This window comes from Aplysia californica, unplaced genomic scaffold, assembly GCF_000002075.1.
Source record: "Aplysia californica isolate F4 #8 unplaced genomic scaffold, AplCal3.0 scaffold00098, whole genome shotgun sequence".
In the NCBI taxonomy this organism is placed as follows: Eukaryota; Metazoa; Mollusca; class Gastropoda; order Aplysiida; family Aplysiidae; genus Aplysia; species Aplysia californica.
Genome location: NW_004797368.1, coordinates 1,484,625 through 1,499,657, shown reverse-complemented (window position 1 = coordinate 1,499,657; position 15,033 = coordinate 1,484,625). Strand labels below are relative to the sequence as shown.

The 15,033-nt window shown below is 39.4% G+C and overlaps 1 protein-coding gene across 2 annotated transcripts in view; it reads left to right on the top strand.

The window, feature by feature from the left end:
* LOC101851794 (coiled-coil domain-containing protein 191) overlaps positions 1–15,033 on the top strand; it is a gene marked incomplete in the record, with an annotated part of 39,033 nt that overhangs the window by 21,378 nt on the left and 2,622 nt on the right. For both annotated transcript variants that reach the window (XM_035968940.1, XM_013080746.2), the window contains 9 exon segments: positions 1,041–1,362; positions 4,953–5,236; positions 6,556–6,809; positions 7,768–7,909; positions 9,507–9,619; positions 10,203–10,285; positions 12,049–12,150; positions 13,009–13,187; positions 14,032–14,149. In XM_035968940.1, the coding sequence (XP_035824833.1) occupies positions 1,041–1,362; positions 4,953–5,236; positions 6,556–6,809; positions 7,768–7,909; positions 9,507–9,619; positions 10,203–10,285; positions 12,049–12,150; positions 13,009–13,187; positions 14,032–14,149 (1,597 nt within the window).

The following is a 15,033-nucleotide window of genomic DNA, read 5'->3' as shown; positions in this document are numbered from 1 at the left end:
ATCCACCTTCAATAGAAGTTGAGAGATTTTGGATTGAAGGAGGTGGGAGTCGCCTGATTTAAGAGGTAAAATTAGCGAGAAAATGGTTCCAAAGCTGGAGAGTCCATGGAAACTGTACATTTATATTTTTGTGCCTTTAATCAACGTTTTCGGTGAAATCCTCAAAGGAATGTGTTTATAAATGGACATTAAAAATGATGAGCCAAAAAACAAAAATTTGATAAAAATTGCCAAACAGAAAGAAAACTGCTGTTTTATTTTATTTCATTATTTTGACGAGAGCCTGATTCCACCACGCTGCCTCACATACACTAAGCCCAAAATTTAGAAATTCTCTTTTTTTGCAGTTTTTTAATCTATGGTATCAGTTGCTTGTACTCAAGAAATATTTTGTCAAAATTCACAAATTCTTGATGTTAGAAAGAAAGAAAAGATACATAATGAAGATACAATTGTGAAAAAAATGATACAGTTCTTTCTCTCTCCCATAAAATTTTGGTTTCTGGGCTTGCTACATTTCTACAGTGTGCAGACGATATATGAGTCATGCCGCGGTGGAATCAGACACTTGTCAATTTTTGGGCATATGGAGTTCTTTGTTTCTTCTTAAAACTTGACCTTTTGTCTTGACTTCGATCAAAATAAACACCTACTTACCTTGTGTAGTAGTCGATATATTTGTGATTGAAGGAGATGGGTCGCCTGGTTTCAGAAGTAAAAATTCGTGAAAAAATGGTCACCAAAGCTTGGTGACTACCATAGCTTTAGAGTTCTTGGAAACTGAAAATTTTCCTTTTTATGACCTAGTCAACGTCTTTCGGTAAATATCAAGAGAGAAATGTGTTTTTTAATGGATATAACATGTGCTGAGGCAAAAATGAAAAAAACCCTGAAATTTCGATAAAAATTGCCAAACTGGTGGAAAAATGCCTGTTTCTTCAAATTTATTATTTTGACAAGCGCCTAATTTCACCCCAATGTCACAAAATTTTTGGTCATTTTGTATTAAATGGAATATGTCCTGTGTGTGTACTTGCCAGGAAGGGCTTGGTGGCCGATCGTCACTTCACCCTGTCTCTGCTCCGTCGCTGCTTCCTTACCTGGCAACTGTTTGTGCAGGAGGAGAATGAGAGAAAGGAGATGAGGGAGGAGCAGGAGAAGACCAGGGGCAAGATGATGTCACTGCTGAGTGCCGTGGTGGAGGGGAAGCTGGGCGGAGCGGAGGAGGGAGGAGGAGGAGGAACGGAGAGAGGCGATGGGAGGAGAGGGATTAAGAACAGGAGAGTTGCTGATGGAGGAAGGACGACCTCAGCTCGGTCAGTTCCAGGGAATGTCGGTCAGTCCACGGACAGCCAGAAAGTGGTAGGTGGTTTATGAGTGTTTTACAGTCCTCTCAACACAAGTTAGGTTGTTTAGGCGGCATGTTGCTTTGACTCAGGCTGAGTGGGATAATTATATTGTAACATTCCAGCAGTCAGCCAAAAATTGGTAGGTGAAGTTTTATCTGCTCAGTATCTAGTTCTGAGAAACTTTACATTACAATATTTTGATTTTCACGACATATCACTAACCTTGTCATCAACCTGTCGGGAGAAAGACAGAAAAGCAACCCCAAACCTTTTTTCCTTTCAGACAGCACCAGTACTGAAGACCAGAAGAAAGCCGGACATTTTTACCGGTATTTCGCCTCTTAAACAGGGTAAGCAGACTAACCGAGGCTGATAGACTTCTCATAAATAGGGCTAAGCATAAAGAAAAAGCCCCTACTGTGAACAACTCGCTTGTTGAAGAGGATTATAGCATGGTGGGACTCAGTCAGGCCCTCACAAAGCTACAGAAAAAGAAAGCCCCAGGACCAGATAAAGTACACAACGAAATGCTGTGCAACCTTGGTGCTAAAGGAAAAGAAGTTTTCCTTTCCCTAAATAAATACCATGTGGAGAACGAGTGGAATACCAAAGGCATGGAGGATCGCCCAGATTATATCGCTCCTGAAAAATGGGAAACCACCTGGAGAAGCAAAGAGGTACTGAACCATCTCATTAACATCATGTATCTGTAAGCTTGGGGAAAGAATGATAAATAACCGCCTCTACTGGTACCTGGAAAACACTAACAGCTTGAACCCACCCCAAGCAGGCGTCAGGAAAGGCAGCAACACAGAAGATCAACTTTTCAAACTAAATCAAAACTTCCAGGATGGTTTTCAGGAGCCTAAACACACTGTTGCCATGTTTGTAGATCTCCAACAGGCAAACGATAAAGTATGGAGAAAAGGCCTACTCATGCAAATGACAGACTTCGGGATACATAGCAAACTATATAAATGGATCAAGTTCTTCTTAGCAGATCGAAACATTGAAACCAAGGTAAACACTGCCCACTCATCTAGAGAAGTACTCTAAGGTTCCTGTCGGAGTTGCACTTTGTTCCTGATCTTCTTCAGTGATGTATCGAACGTACTGAAATCTGAAAAGACTGTCTACGCTGATGATTTTGCTGTCTGGCAGACACATCACAGCATGGTAGTAGGAGCAGGAAAATTAAATGAAGACCTCAAGAGGCTCCATATTACTGTCAGAAAAGAAAACTTAAAATAAAGTGCAGGAAAACAGTATACGCCATCTGTACAAAGAGCCATAAAACAGCCCCCAAAAAAATCTCCAACTGAAGATAGGAAATGAAAATCCCCCCAAAGAAGAACATACCTAGGAATCAAACTTGAACCAAAGTCTAATCATGAAAATTCTAATAGAGAACATAAAGAACAAGGCGGAAAAAAAACCCTCCAACAACTTTTAAAGAAACTCGCAAGCAGTTCATGGGGATCAGACAAACAAACTCTGAGAGCTCTATACCTTAGTCATGTCCGGTCTCCCCTGGAATACAGCAATAGCCTACTCACTATGTGTAGTACAACTACTTGCAACACTCTTGACAAGGTCCAAAATAATGCCCTTCGTTTCATAATTCATAAATGGTGGCATGAGATCCACACCTACTGCCGCGTGTGAAATCATTTCTAATGTTGAACCCCAGGGAATCCACATATATGTGAGGCATCGTGGTGGGGTCAGGCTCTCGTCAATTTTTGGGCATGTGGAGTTATTGGTATCATCTTAAGGCTTGTTAACGTGCCTTTATTTGAATGAAAAAAAATCAATTTATCTTGAATATAAGTGGAGATACTTGCAAATGAAGGAGGTGGGGGTCACCTGTTTTCTGAGGTAAAATTAGTGAGAAAATGGCAGCCAAAGATAAGTTATTTCCTTAGCTTAATAGTCCGTGGTAACTGAAAATTTTCATTTTTGTGCCTTTAATCAACGTTTTTCAGAAAAATCCACACAGAAAGGAGTTCTTTAATGGGCAAGAACGGTGTTGAGCCAAAAATAAAAAATTTGATAAAAGTTCACAAGCCTGCGGAAAAATGCAAGTTTCTTCGCTTTGATTATTTTGACGAGAGCCTGATACCACCCCGCGCCTCACATAGATAAAGCAGTTCAGAAGCTACAGGAAAGAAGGAAAAGAATGTGCCCCAACAACCCAAAGAGGAAATTAGTAGAAACATGGAAACCAAAGAAACGAATTCAACAAAAGCTATTCAGATGACTGTCTATACAGACAGCTAAGCATTCAAAGGCACAACCAAATCCGAATATGGAATACTAATATAGTACCCAGACGGAAGTTCCAGTGAGATCTCTGCAGCCTGTGGAGAGAAATGCAGCAACTAGGATGCAGAAATGATGGCAAATGAAACAGTACTGTACCATCTCTGCACAGTTTTTGGCGCTCATCCTGGAAAAGCACAGAGTATTGTGATTTTCACTGACTCACTATCAGTCTTGCCAGCGGTAGAAAATGATCAAAATCTGAACCAAGATTTCACACATACACTGTTTGGCTCCCATCATCTGATAGCATTCTGTGGCATCGACCTGGTGATGCAGTGGGTCCCCGGACACTCAAACATACCCGGAAATGACAGTGCAGACACACTTGCCAAATGGGGATCCAAACAGGAACAACCCAACATTCCGACTTCATACGACACAACGATACAAATCATTAAAAGCATATACAGCTCAACTTCCACTTGAACAGAATAAATCCAGAATTTCCCCCAATGTGTCCCTTGTGTGACTATGTGAGACTGTGGATCATCACCTGTTCCACTGCACAGCCCTAAATGACATCAGAGCTACCGTTCTCCCTCCGAGACCTAACATTGACAAAACTCTCTATGGAACATAGCAGCTTGAAAATGACTTTGAATTATCTTACCATTTTGATAGAACAGGAAGGACATATTTGGTTTCTGACCTCACGGTTTTAGGACCTCAGAACACCCCAAAAATGTCAGTTAGAGCTTTGTGATTCGGAGGAAGCGAAGTGTCAATACATGGAAGCCATGTTCATACAAGAAACAAAATGTGCCAAGCTAGGACATGGAGTCTCAGTAGGCCACGTCTTTGATGTTTAAATTGTCTTGACGGCTCACGGCATTTTGAAAGTGCCTTGGAAATTAGTTATATAATATTATGTCCAGTAGACTTGAATCGTGTATAAAAATAACCCCAAAACAAAAACATGTAAAGATGAGTAAAGTTGTCCTTAGGTTTCTTTTTTCCTGTCTCTTTTTCTTTTTGTCTTTCTGCCTTTTTGTTTGTTTGTCTAGTTTTTCTTTCTTTCTTTCTTTCTTTCTTTCTTTCTTTCTTTCTTTCTTTCTTTCTTTCTTACTTTCTTTCTTTCTTACTTTCTATATTTCCTTCTTTCTTTCTTTCTTTCATTCTTTCTTTCTTTGTATATTTATTTTCTTCTTTCTTTCTCTCTTTCTCTCTTTCTTTTTTTCTTTCTTTCCGTCTTTTTTCTTTCACTCTTTCTTTCTTTGTGTATTTATTTCCTTCTTTCTTTCTCTCTTTCCATCTTTCTTCTTTCTTTGACATGCCTAGATGTTCCAGCAGCAAGCACCTCGGCAGGCCTGGGGGGAAACCGACAGCATCCAATCGTCTCACAGCAATGTGTCCTGTGACCAGCAAGCACCAATCAGCGGAGTCCGGCCGGGGACGGCCACGCCCACTGGCAAGGGGAGGTCAGCGGTGCCCACAGAGGCCTGGCAGGTCACCCGACAGCACCTGAAACTGACTGCCGAGGAGATTGCTCACCTGGGGGAGGGAGGGGAGGGAGGAGAGGAGGGGGAGAGAAGGCAACACACAAACCAGGAGATCAGGAGAAGGTATGTGCAGGTGGTTGAAAGGTGCTCTGGTGTGGTTGGCTCCTTCTTTCCTATCAAACATCTATCTTCCTTATCTCTCCTCCTTTTTATTTGTGTGTTTGTAATGCTTCTAATCTTTGGTTCTTTTAGGACCTCATGTGTTGCAAGCGCCGTAAAACGTTTGCTAAAACTAAACTAAACAGAATGTAAGTGAAGGCTTTGTAATTCTTTTTTGAGATCACCTATGCTTTTTTTTTTTTTTGGTTTTTTTAAACGTAAGCCTTTTTTGAGAGAGGGTTATCGTGTCTTACTCAAGGACACACTCCATTGACTATTGACCAGAATGTTGATAACACAGATTGTATATTACATGACACAAATACCAAATGTTGCACTGTATGCTTCCCAGGAATTTAAGATTGTTTCAGAATGTTATCAGTTCTTCTCGGGTAATAATATAGATTGTAAAGTGTATAGAGCTTGCTGGTGAGGGGGAATTTGTGCTATTTGGATGCTATTTACTCTTATTATTATTATTATTGTTATTTTTAATATTAATATTAGTATAATTAAATTATTATTATTATTATTATTATTATTATTATTGTTCACTAAAAGACTGACACTCTTCTGTTGAAGAATTTGAAATGAATCTTAAAAAATGATGGTGGTGACATCTGTATTACTGCGCATTAGATTTTTAAATACTTTCTTTTTTGCTTCCATTCTTTCTTTCCTTCCTTCTTTCCTTCTTTCTTTCTTTCTTTCTTTTTTTCTTTCATTATTTCTTTCATTTCTCTTTTTTCATGTCTTTCTTTTTGTCCTTATTTGCTTTTTCTTTTTCCTTTCTGTCTTACATAATAATGCTTTCATCACTATTTCTCTCTATCTCCCCACATAATCCTGTCACTCTTTCTCTGATAACCCCCCGCGACAGTGCCGCTGACTGTAGTGTCTTTAGGCCATTCCCAAAGGGGGGACATTTCTCATTCAAGCAGAGTAGAATTGTAAATGGGCTGACTCATGCCACGCTCATAACTGTGCCTGATCTACAACAGGGAACTGCTGCTTTTTCTTTCCTGATCCTTACTATTGTCATTTTCGTCTACTTCTTTTGTATGTTTGTCACTCCCTTGTGACCTGCTATTTTTGGGTGCCTTGATAGTCGAAGCAGACCTTGTGCTGTTGAAGCTAGAGAGGTGAGCAGTCTAAGTCTGATTCCCTGTAAAGACTTCTCTGTTGACACCCACCCCTTGGCGCTCATATGACCTTATGCAGTTGCGAGCGCCGTAAATCCCTTTACTATAAAAAATATAAAATTTCTCTCATCCCGTCCAAAGATTCGGCACGCAGCCCTGGATGAAGCAGCACTACGTGGTGGACAGCTTTCAGCACCGGTACTCAGCGCAGCAGCTCGCACTCAAAGAGCAGCAGCAGCAGATCCGAGAGCAGCAGCGGCTGATCCAGGAGCTGCAGTACGAGCAGCGGCAGCAGTCATTTCGGCAACACCTGGCGGGTGGGCATGCGGCTGACGGGTCGCCTGGCGGGGTGGGGGCTGTGCCTCCACTGCCCCCTGAGATTCCGGCCCCTGAAGGTAGCGTGTTGTTTGCGTTGCAATTTGGGTTGTTGTTGGTTTTTTGTTGTTGTTGTTTTTGTTGTTGTTTATGTAATGTCATTGTTGTTGTTTGTAATATTGTTGTTGCTGTTTATTTTGTTGTTTATTTTTTTGTTTGTGTTATTGTTTGTAATATTATTGATGTTGTTATTGTTGTTTGTTGTGTTGTTGCTTGTAATGTTTTGTGTAATGTTGTTGTATGTGGAGTTGATGTTGTTGTTATTGTTTTTGTTTGTTGTTCTTTGTGTTCTTGCTGCTATTGTTGTTGTTGTTTTTGTGGCTGTTTTTGTTGTTGTTATTGTTGTTGCTGTTGTTTGTGTTATTGTGTTCTTGTTTGTGCTGTTTACTTCTCATCATTCTCTGCCGTGTTGTTCCTCCTCCTCCTCTTCCTCCTCTTCCTCCTCTTCCTCCTCTTCCTCCTCTTCCTCCTCTTTGTCTTCGTCCTTGGCCTCCTCCTCCAAGTAATCTCTTGCTGACAATATATGCCACCTTTAACTTGGTTATCCCTGGGGTGTGTCTTTGAACAAAACCCTCACTCAGAACAGGGTGCTGCACAGTGGTGACTAGCACTGGTTTGTTTGTAACATTGTATGGTGAGATAGTGTGTGTAATATACCCCTAAATTAATTTATGCATGAATTATACTTTCCGTTGCTGCTAAATTAATGTATGCATGAATTATACTTTCCGTTGCTGCCCACATCTATCGTCCTTATTTCTCCTCCTTCTTTTATGTGTTTGTTACTCTCTAATCTTTGACATTTATATGACCTTAGTATGTTGCAAATGCCATAAAACTCTATTACCAAAACTAAACTAGTCACATTTTTTCCATGAGAATCAATAACAGTGGTAGTGAAACAGTTTCTTGTTGTGCAATGTTTACTGTGCGGATGAATAAAGTTGTTGTCGTCTGTGTCCCTTTGTTTGCTCCCAGCACCCCCTCCTGGCAGACAGATCCCGAGAGGAGACGAAGCGAACGAGCCACATGCTGGTCAATGTGCCAGCCAGCCGGAAATCTGGGCAGAACAAATGCCAGCGGCTTCATCCAGGTTGGGAGATGGCTCGTTTTCTTATCGGTAAATGTTTCTTTCTGTCTTTTGTGAATATAATGGTATGATTGGTCCAGAAAAAAGGTGGTTGGAGGACACGACTGATAGGTCCTACTTTTTTACTTTCCCTCTATTGTTTCTGTCTGTCTATTTTGATTTTTTTCTATTATGACCGTTATAGTGTTGATGTGCATCTGTTTACTCAAATGCTGGTTGGTCCTACTTCTGTTATATATGAGGCAGCATGGTGGAATCAGGCTCTCGTCAATTTTTGGACATGTAGAGTTATTGGTATTGTTTTAAAGCTTGTTCACTTGTCTTTATTTGGATGAAAAAAATGTCCATTTATCTTGAATACAATTCGAGATATTTGCGAAAGAAGGAAGTGGGGTCACCTGTTTTCAGAGGTAAAATTTGTGAGAAAATGGCTGCCAAAGATTAGTTATTTCTTTAGTTTAAGAGTTCATGGTAACTGAAAATGTTCATTTTGTGCCCCTTTAATTAAGGTTTTTCAGAAAAATCTGCACAGAAATGAGTTATTTAATGGCCATGAAAGGTGTTGGGCCAAAGAAACATAAATTTGATAAAAAATTCACAAACTTGCGGAAAAATGCGCGTTTTTTCACTTGGATTATTTTGACGAGAGCCTGATTCCACCACGCTGCCTCACAATGGCTTTGTCATTTCAGTCTGTCTGTCTTGGTTTCTCTTTCTGCACTAAATGATTGTTGCTGTGTTTGCGTTGGGTTGATGTGCTTCTTTTTACTGAACACAAACAAACAGAACAAATTGCCGACAAGATCTACCTCGCTGACATGTGTGATGTGATACTTATGCTTTTCGTTGATGCACGCAGAAGAACCGAGTTCGATTTCTAAGAAAGGAAGTCTGTTGTATCAGGCATCTTCATCATTCTTGTGGGATCGAACAAAGTAGGTGAAAAACTGTGGAAACTCTCCCACCCACCCTTATTCAGCCGAGCTCTGTTAATGATTTTCATTTATGCAGAAGGTAAATTTCGCTTAAGATGGTCTCAAGGTTTTATTCATGCAGCTTCTTTCATGGCTAATTTTTCCTATGTTTTAAGCGCAGATTCTGTCTCAGTGCTTACATGTCAGTGAGGTGGATCGAAGCTGCATATTTCCTCTGTTTTCTTTTCGTCGTTGGCACTTCTCACCCTGGTCGTTTCTGAGGCTGCTCTCTAGCGCAATAGTTCTTTCCTTTATCATTCTCCTCCATGTTTTCCTGTCAAAGTAAGCTCAGTTTGTTCACCTGTCACGTGTGACCATGGCTGTATTTTGTCTTTTGACCCCCCACTCCTTGCCTCAACAGGCAGCCATTTGTCCGGTCTCTGCTTTAGTGTATTATTTCATTTGAAATTTTCTTGTCGTGGCATCATGATATTTTTGAATAAATGAAAAACATCCCAGGAGCCCACGGTAGAGCCCATTTAAGGCTCAGGAGCCCGGGGTTCAAAGGGTTAAGGAGTCTTCTACCTACGGCTGTGTAAGCCAAACACTGTTACTAAAACTTGTCTACACAACTCATAACCTCACCCATCCCCTGCTAACCAGAACTCTCTAGAGTCACTCACGTCGTTTAGCCGGGCAACGTATTCTTTCAGGTCAAACGTTCTCACGGAGAGGTCAGAGACCAGTGTCGCCACCAACATGACATCAACGACAACTGGCTCTAAGAAGATGCCGCACAGCAACAAATATCTGCAAGTCCTCAAAAGTGAGGTTAAGCGTAATTTTTTTCGTTTTATCTCGTTCTGTGGTCAAATGGTGTTTTCGGAGCTTTTTTTTTTCCTAATTCTAACTGTTTTCATTTAATTTACATTTACTGTTACAGCATTTGTTTGAGAGATAAAATGATCAATTTTGTGAAGGTGTGCTTTCTGTGTAGTTTGTGTAAAAAATCTCAAAGTAATTTGTCAAAAGATATTAATGTAATTCCTTAACAAATTTCAAAGTAATGTGTCGAAAGATGTCAATGCAATTTGCCTCGAGATTTCAATGTTATTCTTTTTTTTTAATTCAATGTATTAAAAGATTTCGATATAATTTGGTAAAAAAAAGAAAATTAATGAAAAGGTTGGGGGGGGGGGGGGGGGGGTATAATTTCAATTGCTTGCTTTTCCTCAAGAAATTTTTTTTTTAATTTAATCATTTTAAGCCACAAAAACATAAGCCCTTCCCAGCTCAATACTTGGCAATCCTCATGCAGGGACAGAATATGTAAAAGACAGTGGTATGTGCCTAACAGGCCACTACACTGTATTTCCCCTCGATATTATTGTCATTTTTCCTTTTTCCAGACATGGAGGACCGGGCTGCTGATCGAGCCAGACTGAAAGCGGAGCGGGAAGAGAAGAGAAGGCGACAAGAGGAGGAAAAACTGGTACTGTGTGTATGCTGTCAGATTTGTTTTAGTTTTAGTACTTTTGTTTTGTTTTGTTTTGGGTTTTTTTTCTTTTTGTGGTACAGCTGAAATTGTCAAAGCCGACCCTACGTTGTCGAGGGGAAAAATGGCTGTCTTAGACAGTGTCGTTTTAGTGTTAAAAAACTCACAATGGGGGGAAATGGGAAGTGGCCATTTGTACTGGTGACTGTCTTATGCGTGGGACCATTAGAACAGGTTCAACTACATGCTTAGAATTCATTCAGTGAAAAATTTAGAAATTGAAGCAACCATGCTGTTAGCTTGGTTGGTGTCATGCTGTGTGGACTATGATGGGGCTGGTCGTGACTTATTTTAGTTTTAATATGAGTTTTGCGGCTCTTGCAACACAAATAGGTTGTATTAGTGCTGAAGATTAGAGGTATGACATGTCTGTTTAAGAAGACTTGTTTTTTTGTGTGGTTATTTTTTTAATTGATTGCTTTGACTGAAAAAAAAGTGTTAAGCCGTTATTCTGTAGCTCAGCTGGTATCATGACGGGCTATGATGTGGCTTACTGTGGTTCAAATCTCTAAATAGAGTGTTCTTGAATTTTTTAGTTTGAGACATATGGAATGCTCTCCGTTTAGTAGACTGCATTTTTTTAAAGTTTATTATTCGTTTATTTATCTAAAGAAAAAAAAAAATTTTAACAGGTGTGCAGTTAGCTTAACTGGTATCATGCTGGGCTATGGTGTGAATATCTGTGGTTGGAATCTCAAAGTAGGGTGTTTTTTAATCTAAGTTGTTTGAGGAGTTTACAAAGCTTTCACACCCTTATGACTTGGTCCAATCACAGATGGATCAAACTTGGAGGTCTGGCCTCTTAAATATCCTTACAGTGTTGAAAGAGATGTAAAACGTATACCATACTATGACTCTGTTTTAGACTTCTGCTCCTTTCAGCTTGTCTAACAGATGGAACGTTAAAGTTCAATCTGCGTGTGGTTAGTGGGAGCTCTAATGTGGTTTGTTCCTTCGTTCCTATCAAACTTCTATCATCTTTACCTCTCCTCCTTCTTTATTGTTCTGTTACTCTCTTGTAAGACCTCTAATTTTCAGCACTTGTATAACCTTATTGTGTTTGCAAGTGCCATATAAAATTTATACCCTTACTGAAGCTAAACTGAAAGTTCAATCTTGAGTGGAATATCTTTGTTTTCCGTTTTCCATGCTGGAATTAGTTATTGTCAGCTCAGAGTCATTTCTCCTTTGCCAAAAACTCCAACAGTTTTCATTCTGGACCAGCTGTTGTTTAAAGATTTTTTTAAATGTAGGTGTTTTTACATCCTTTCTGAAAGGTTTGTGTCACTTTTGAGCTAGGAAATTAGTTTTTTGACTACAGTTAGAGTGAAAAGTTTTGAAAACTGTCGACTAGACATCATAGCATGAGAGCTGCTTTAACGTGTAGCTATGGTGAGGATTTAGATGATGAATATAATAATATGCTAACGCTTTTAGGTCCGATTCTGACTCATGTTTCGATGAAAATATTGTGTGATCATCACATCCAATTTCCTCAGTTTCCTGAAAGTATCATAGCAATGGGTGGGGTTTTTTTTTCAAAGATGCCAGCGTAGTACTGATGTACCCCATCTGCTCTCTGGTATATGGGGACAAAGGTTTTGCGTTCTGCTCACTGTATGTGGTGAAAGTGTTGAAACAACTGTCTTTTTTTGTTGTTGTTGGGTTTATTTGTTTATTTTTCTGTTTTGTTTTGATAGGCCAAACTTCAAGCAGAGGAATCTAAGAGGCTTCAAGAAATCGAAGATGAGAAGAAAGCAAAAGCTGAGGCCTACAAGCAGAAAAAAAGACTTGAGAAACAGGTAAGTGAAGTGTGGATGACAAAATCTGAACTTCTATCACCTAGAACGTCGCCAGAACGACATAGAGTGTGTTGTTTTCACATCCCCTAATTTGTGCTTAACTGCTACACCACAGATGCGAGGCTCAGGGTTTGAATACCAAAGTTAGTTTTTACATCAGAAAACACGTTCTCTGTTTTGATATATTACTCCTCATGGACTTGGCGATGCTGAAGTAGAAATTATGAGCTCTGTAGACAGGATTTTCAAATAATGATGAGAACAAAGTCCATAAGTTAATGAGAGAGATCTTTATTCGGCTGGTGTATACTGAATAGTTAAAATGTTTTGAATGTGGAAAAAGTGTGTGTGAAGGGTTTTGGAAGGGGAATTACTGATCTCCTGCCCACCATCTTATAACCCGCAGGAAACCCAAGTTCGATTACCGAGTCGGTAGAAATTTTTATTTGGTATCTCGGTCTTTTTGCTGGGATGTAGTTTCCTACTCTGCCAGGCTTTGCTGTGACAGGCAGGGTCAGAATCCCATCTCTTCAATGAATTGGTCTAAGTTGTGTTGACAGGTGTGAAAAAACAGCTACTTAAAATAAACAAAATTTAGTTGTTTGTTGTTGTTTTTTATTGTGTTAATGGGTGTGGAAAAAAAACAGGTGCATTAAAAAAATAATTTTAAATAATGGAAAAAAAAATTGTGTTGATAGATGTTGTAAAATTCTCTACCATATGGACAGACCGAAGGGCTAGAACTCAGATGGCCGCTGGATTGGAAAAGTAAAGTAAAGTAAACAGTGGGTGCAGTAAAACAAGTACATGAAAAAAAAGGAAAACATTGAAAACAAAACTAAAAATAATTTCTCACAGAGAGAAGAGGAGAAGCGTTTGCAGCAGGAGAAAGAAAAAGAGAATCTGGAGAAAGCCGCGGCGCACCAACTGCGCTCGGTGATGAAGTACCGCGGACTCCTGCCCTTCAAGAAGCTCATCTCTCTGGCGAAAAGAAACTGGGTTAAGGCCATCAAGCACCGAGACAGGGAGATCCTCAGGTGGGCGGGTTTGGTGGTGTTAGTGTTGTTGTTGTTGTTGTCGTTATTGTCGCTATTGTTGTTGTCATAATATTGTTGTTGTTGTTGAAAATAGAGATAGTGAATATGTATATATATATATATATATATGTACTGCAAATGTCATACTGATTATTTGCTTCTCGATTTTTACTTGTTATTGCTGTTGCCTTTGTTATTACTGTTGTTTTTGTCCTCCTCCTCCTCCTCCTCCTCCTCCTCCTCCTCCTCCTCCTCCTTCTCCTCCTCCTCCTCCTGTGCGGTTTGTCTCTTCTTTGCTATCATACATCTATTATTTTTATCACTCCTCCATATTACTCTCTAAAGTAACCTCTCTAATTTTCGGCAAGTATATATGGCCTATTTGTGTTGTTAGTGCCGTAAGACTCTTTTAAAAAAAACACCAAAAAAACAAAACTGAAAGACCTAAATTGTGTTGATTGGGGCGTTAGGCATTTACAGTGGATTACTGTCGTTTCTTTGCTAATCTTTGTTATGTAAGATGCACAGAGTTTGCTGTCGAGCAGGGTGATGCCCTATACAAAATGTGCTATTTATTGTTATTATAAAATTACTATTATTATTATTATTATTTTATTATTATTATCTTTTATCATTATTATTGTTATTGTTATTATTATTATTATTATTTCTTCTTCTTCTTTTTCTTCTTCTTCTTCTTCTTCTTCTTCTTCTTCTTCTTCTTCTTCTTCTTCTTCTTCTTCTTCTTCTTCTTCTTCTTCTTCTTCTTCTTCTTCTTCTTCTTCTTCTTCTTCTTCTTCTTCTTCTTCTTCTTCTATTTATCATTATTATGTTGGACGCACAGGCAATGTTTGCAAGGCTGGAGACAGTTCACGGAGGACGAGGTGAACAGGAAGAAGGAAATGGCGGACGAGATGAACCATTTCCTGATGGTGAAGCACAGCTTTCAGAAGTGGAGGAAGGTGAGGGAGACTCCTTACTACCGTAAATTTACAAAGTTCTATTTCACATTTTTGCCCGTTTTCAGTTACTAAGACCAGGAGGTCAGAAACCTAATGTTCTATCTGTTCTGTCAAAGTTGTAAGATTATTCGGAGTCGTTATCGAGTTATTCAAAGAATTGCATTCCATTAAACTTGACTTGTTGTGAAACTCAAAATTTGTTAATGTTAAATTTCTCAAAGCTAAGTTCTGAGCACATAGAACTTTGTAGTTCTAGCATAGCAACTTAGCAAGAGTGTTTTTTGTTGGTTTTATTTTTCTGTTTTGTTTTAATTTTAATACAGTTTCCTTATGATGAAAGTATTTTCAGATTCTTTGTTGTGGTCCTATGCTTCCCAGTGTAAATATCTTCCAGCATTATTTTGCCAAATTGAGTTTTCATCGCGGTGTTATGGTATATTTCCAGTACAAATGATTTCAAATATTCTTTTGCACCAAGTTGTGTGGTCTGGGTGGTTGGCGGGTGCTCTGATGTGGTTTTCTCCTTTTGACTTTCAAACATCCATCGTAGTTATAACTTCTCTTTCCTTTTTTTGTGTATGTTACACTCTTGTAACACCGCTAATCTTCAGCATTTATACGACCGAGGCTAATTGTGTTGCAAGTGCTGTAAAACTTTTCCTAAAACTAGAAAAAATGTCTTCGACTATTTTCTCACCATATGTGGTGTTGGTTGTGGTCATATACTTCCTAGTGCAAGTATCTTCCAGTGGGGTTTTTTTTTCACCAAATTGTATGATCATCATGGTGTTGTATGTTCCCAGTGGTGTCGGTGGCCTAGTGGTTAGGCTCTTGGACTCGCAACCGTAAGGTCGTGGGTTCGAATCCCGGCAGGGGCCCGACGT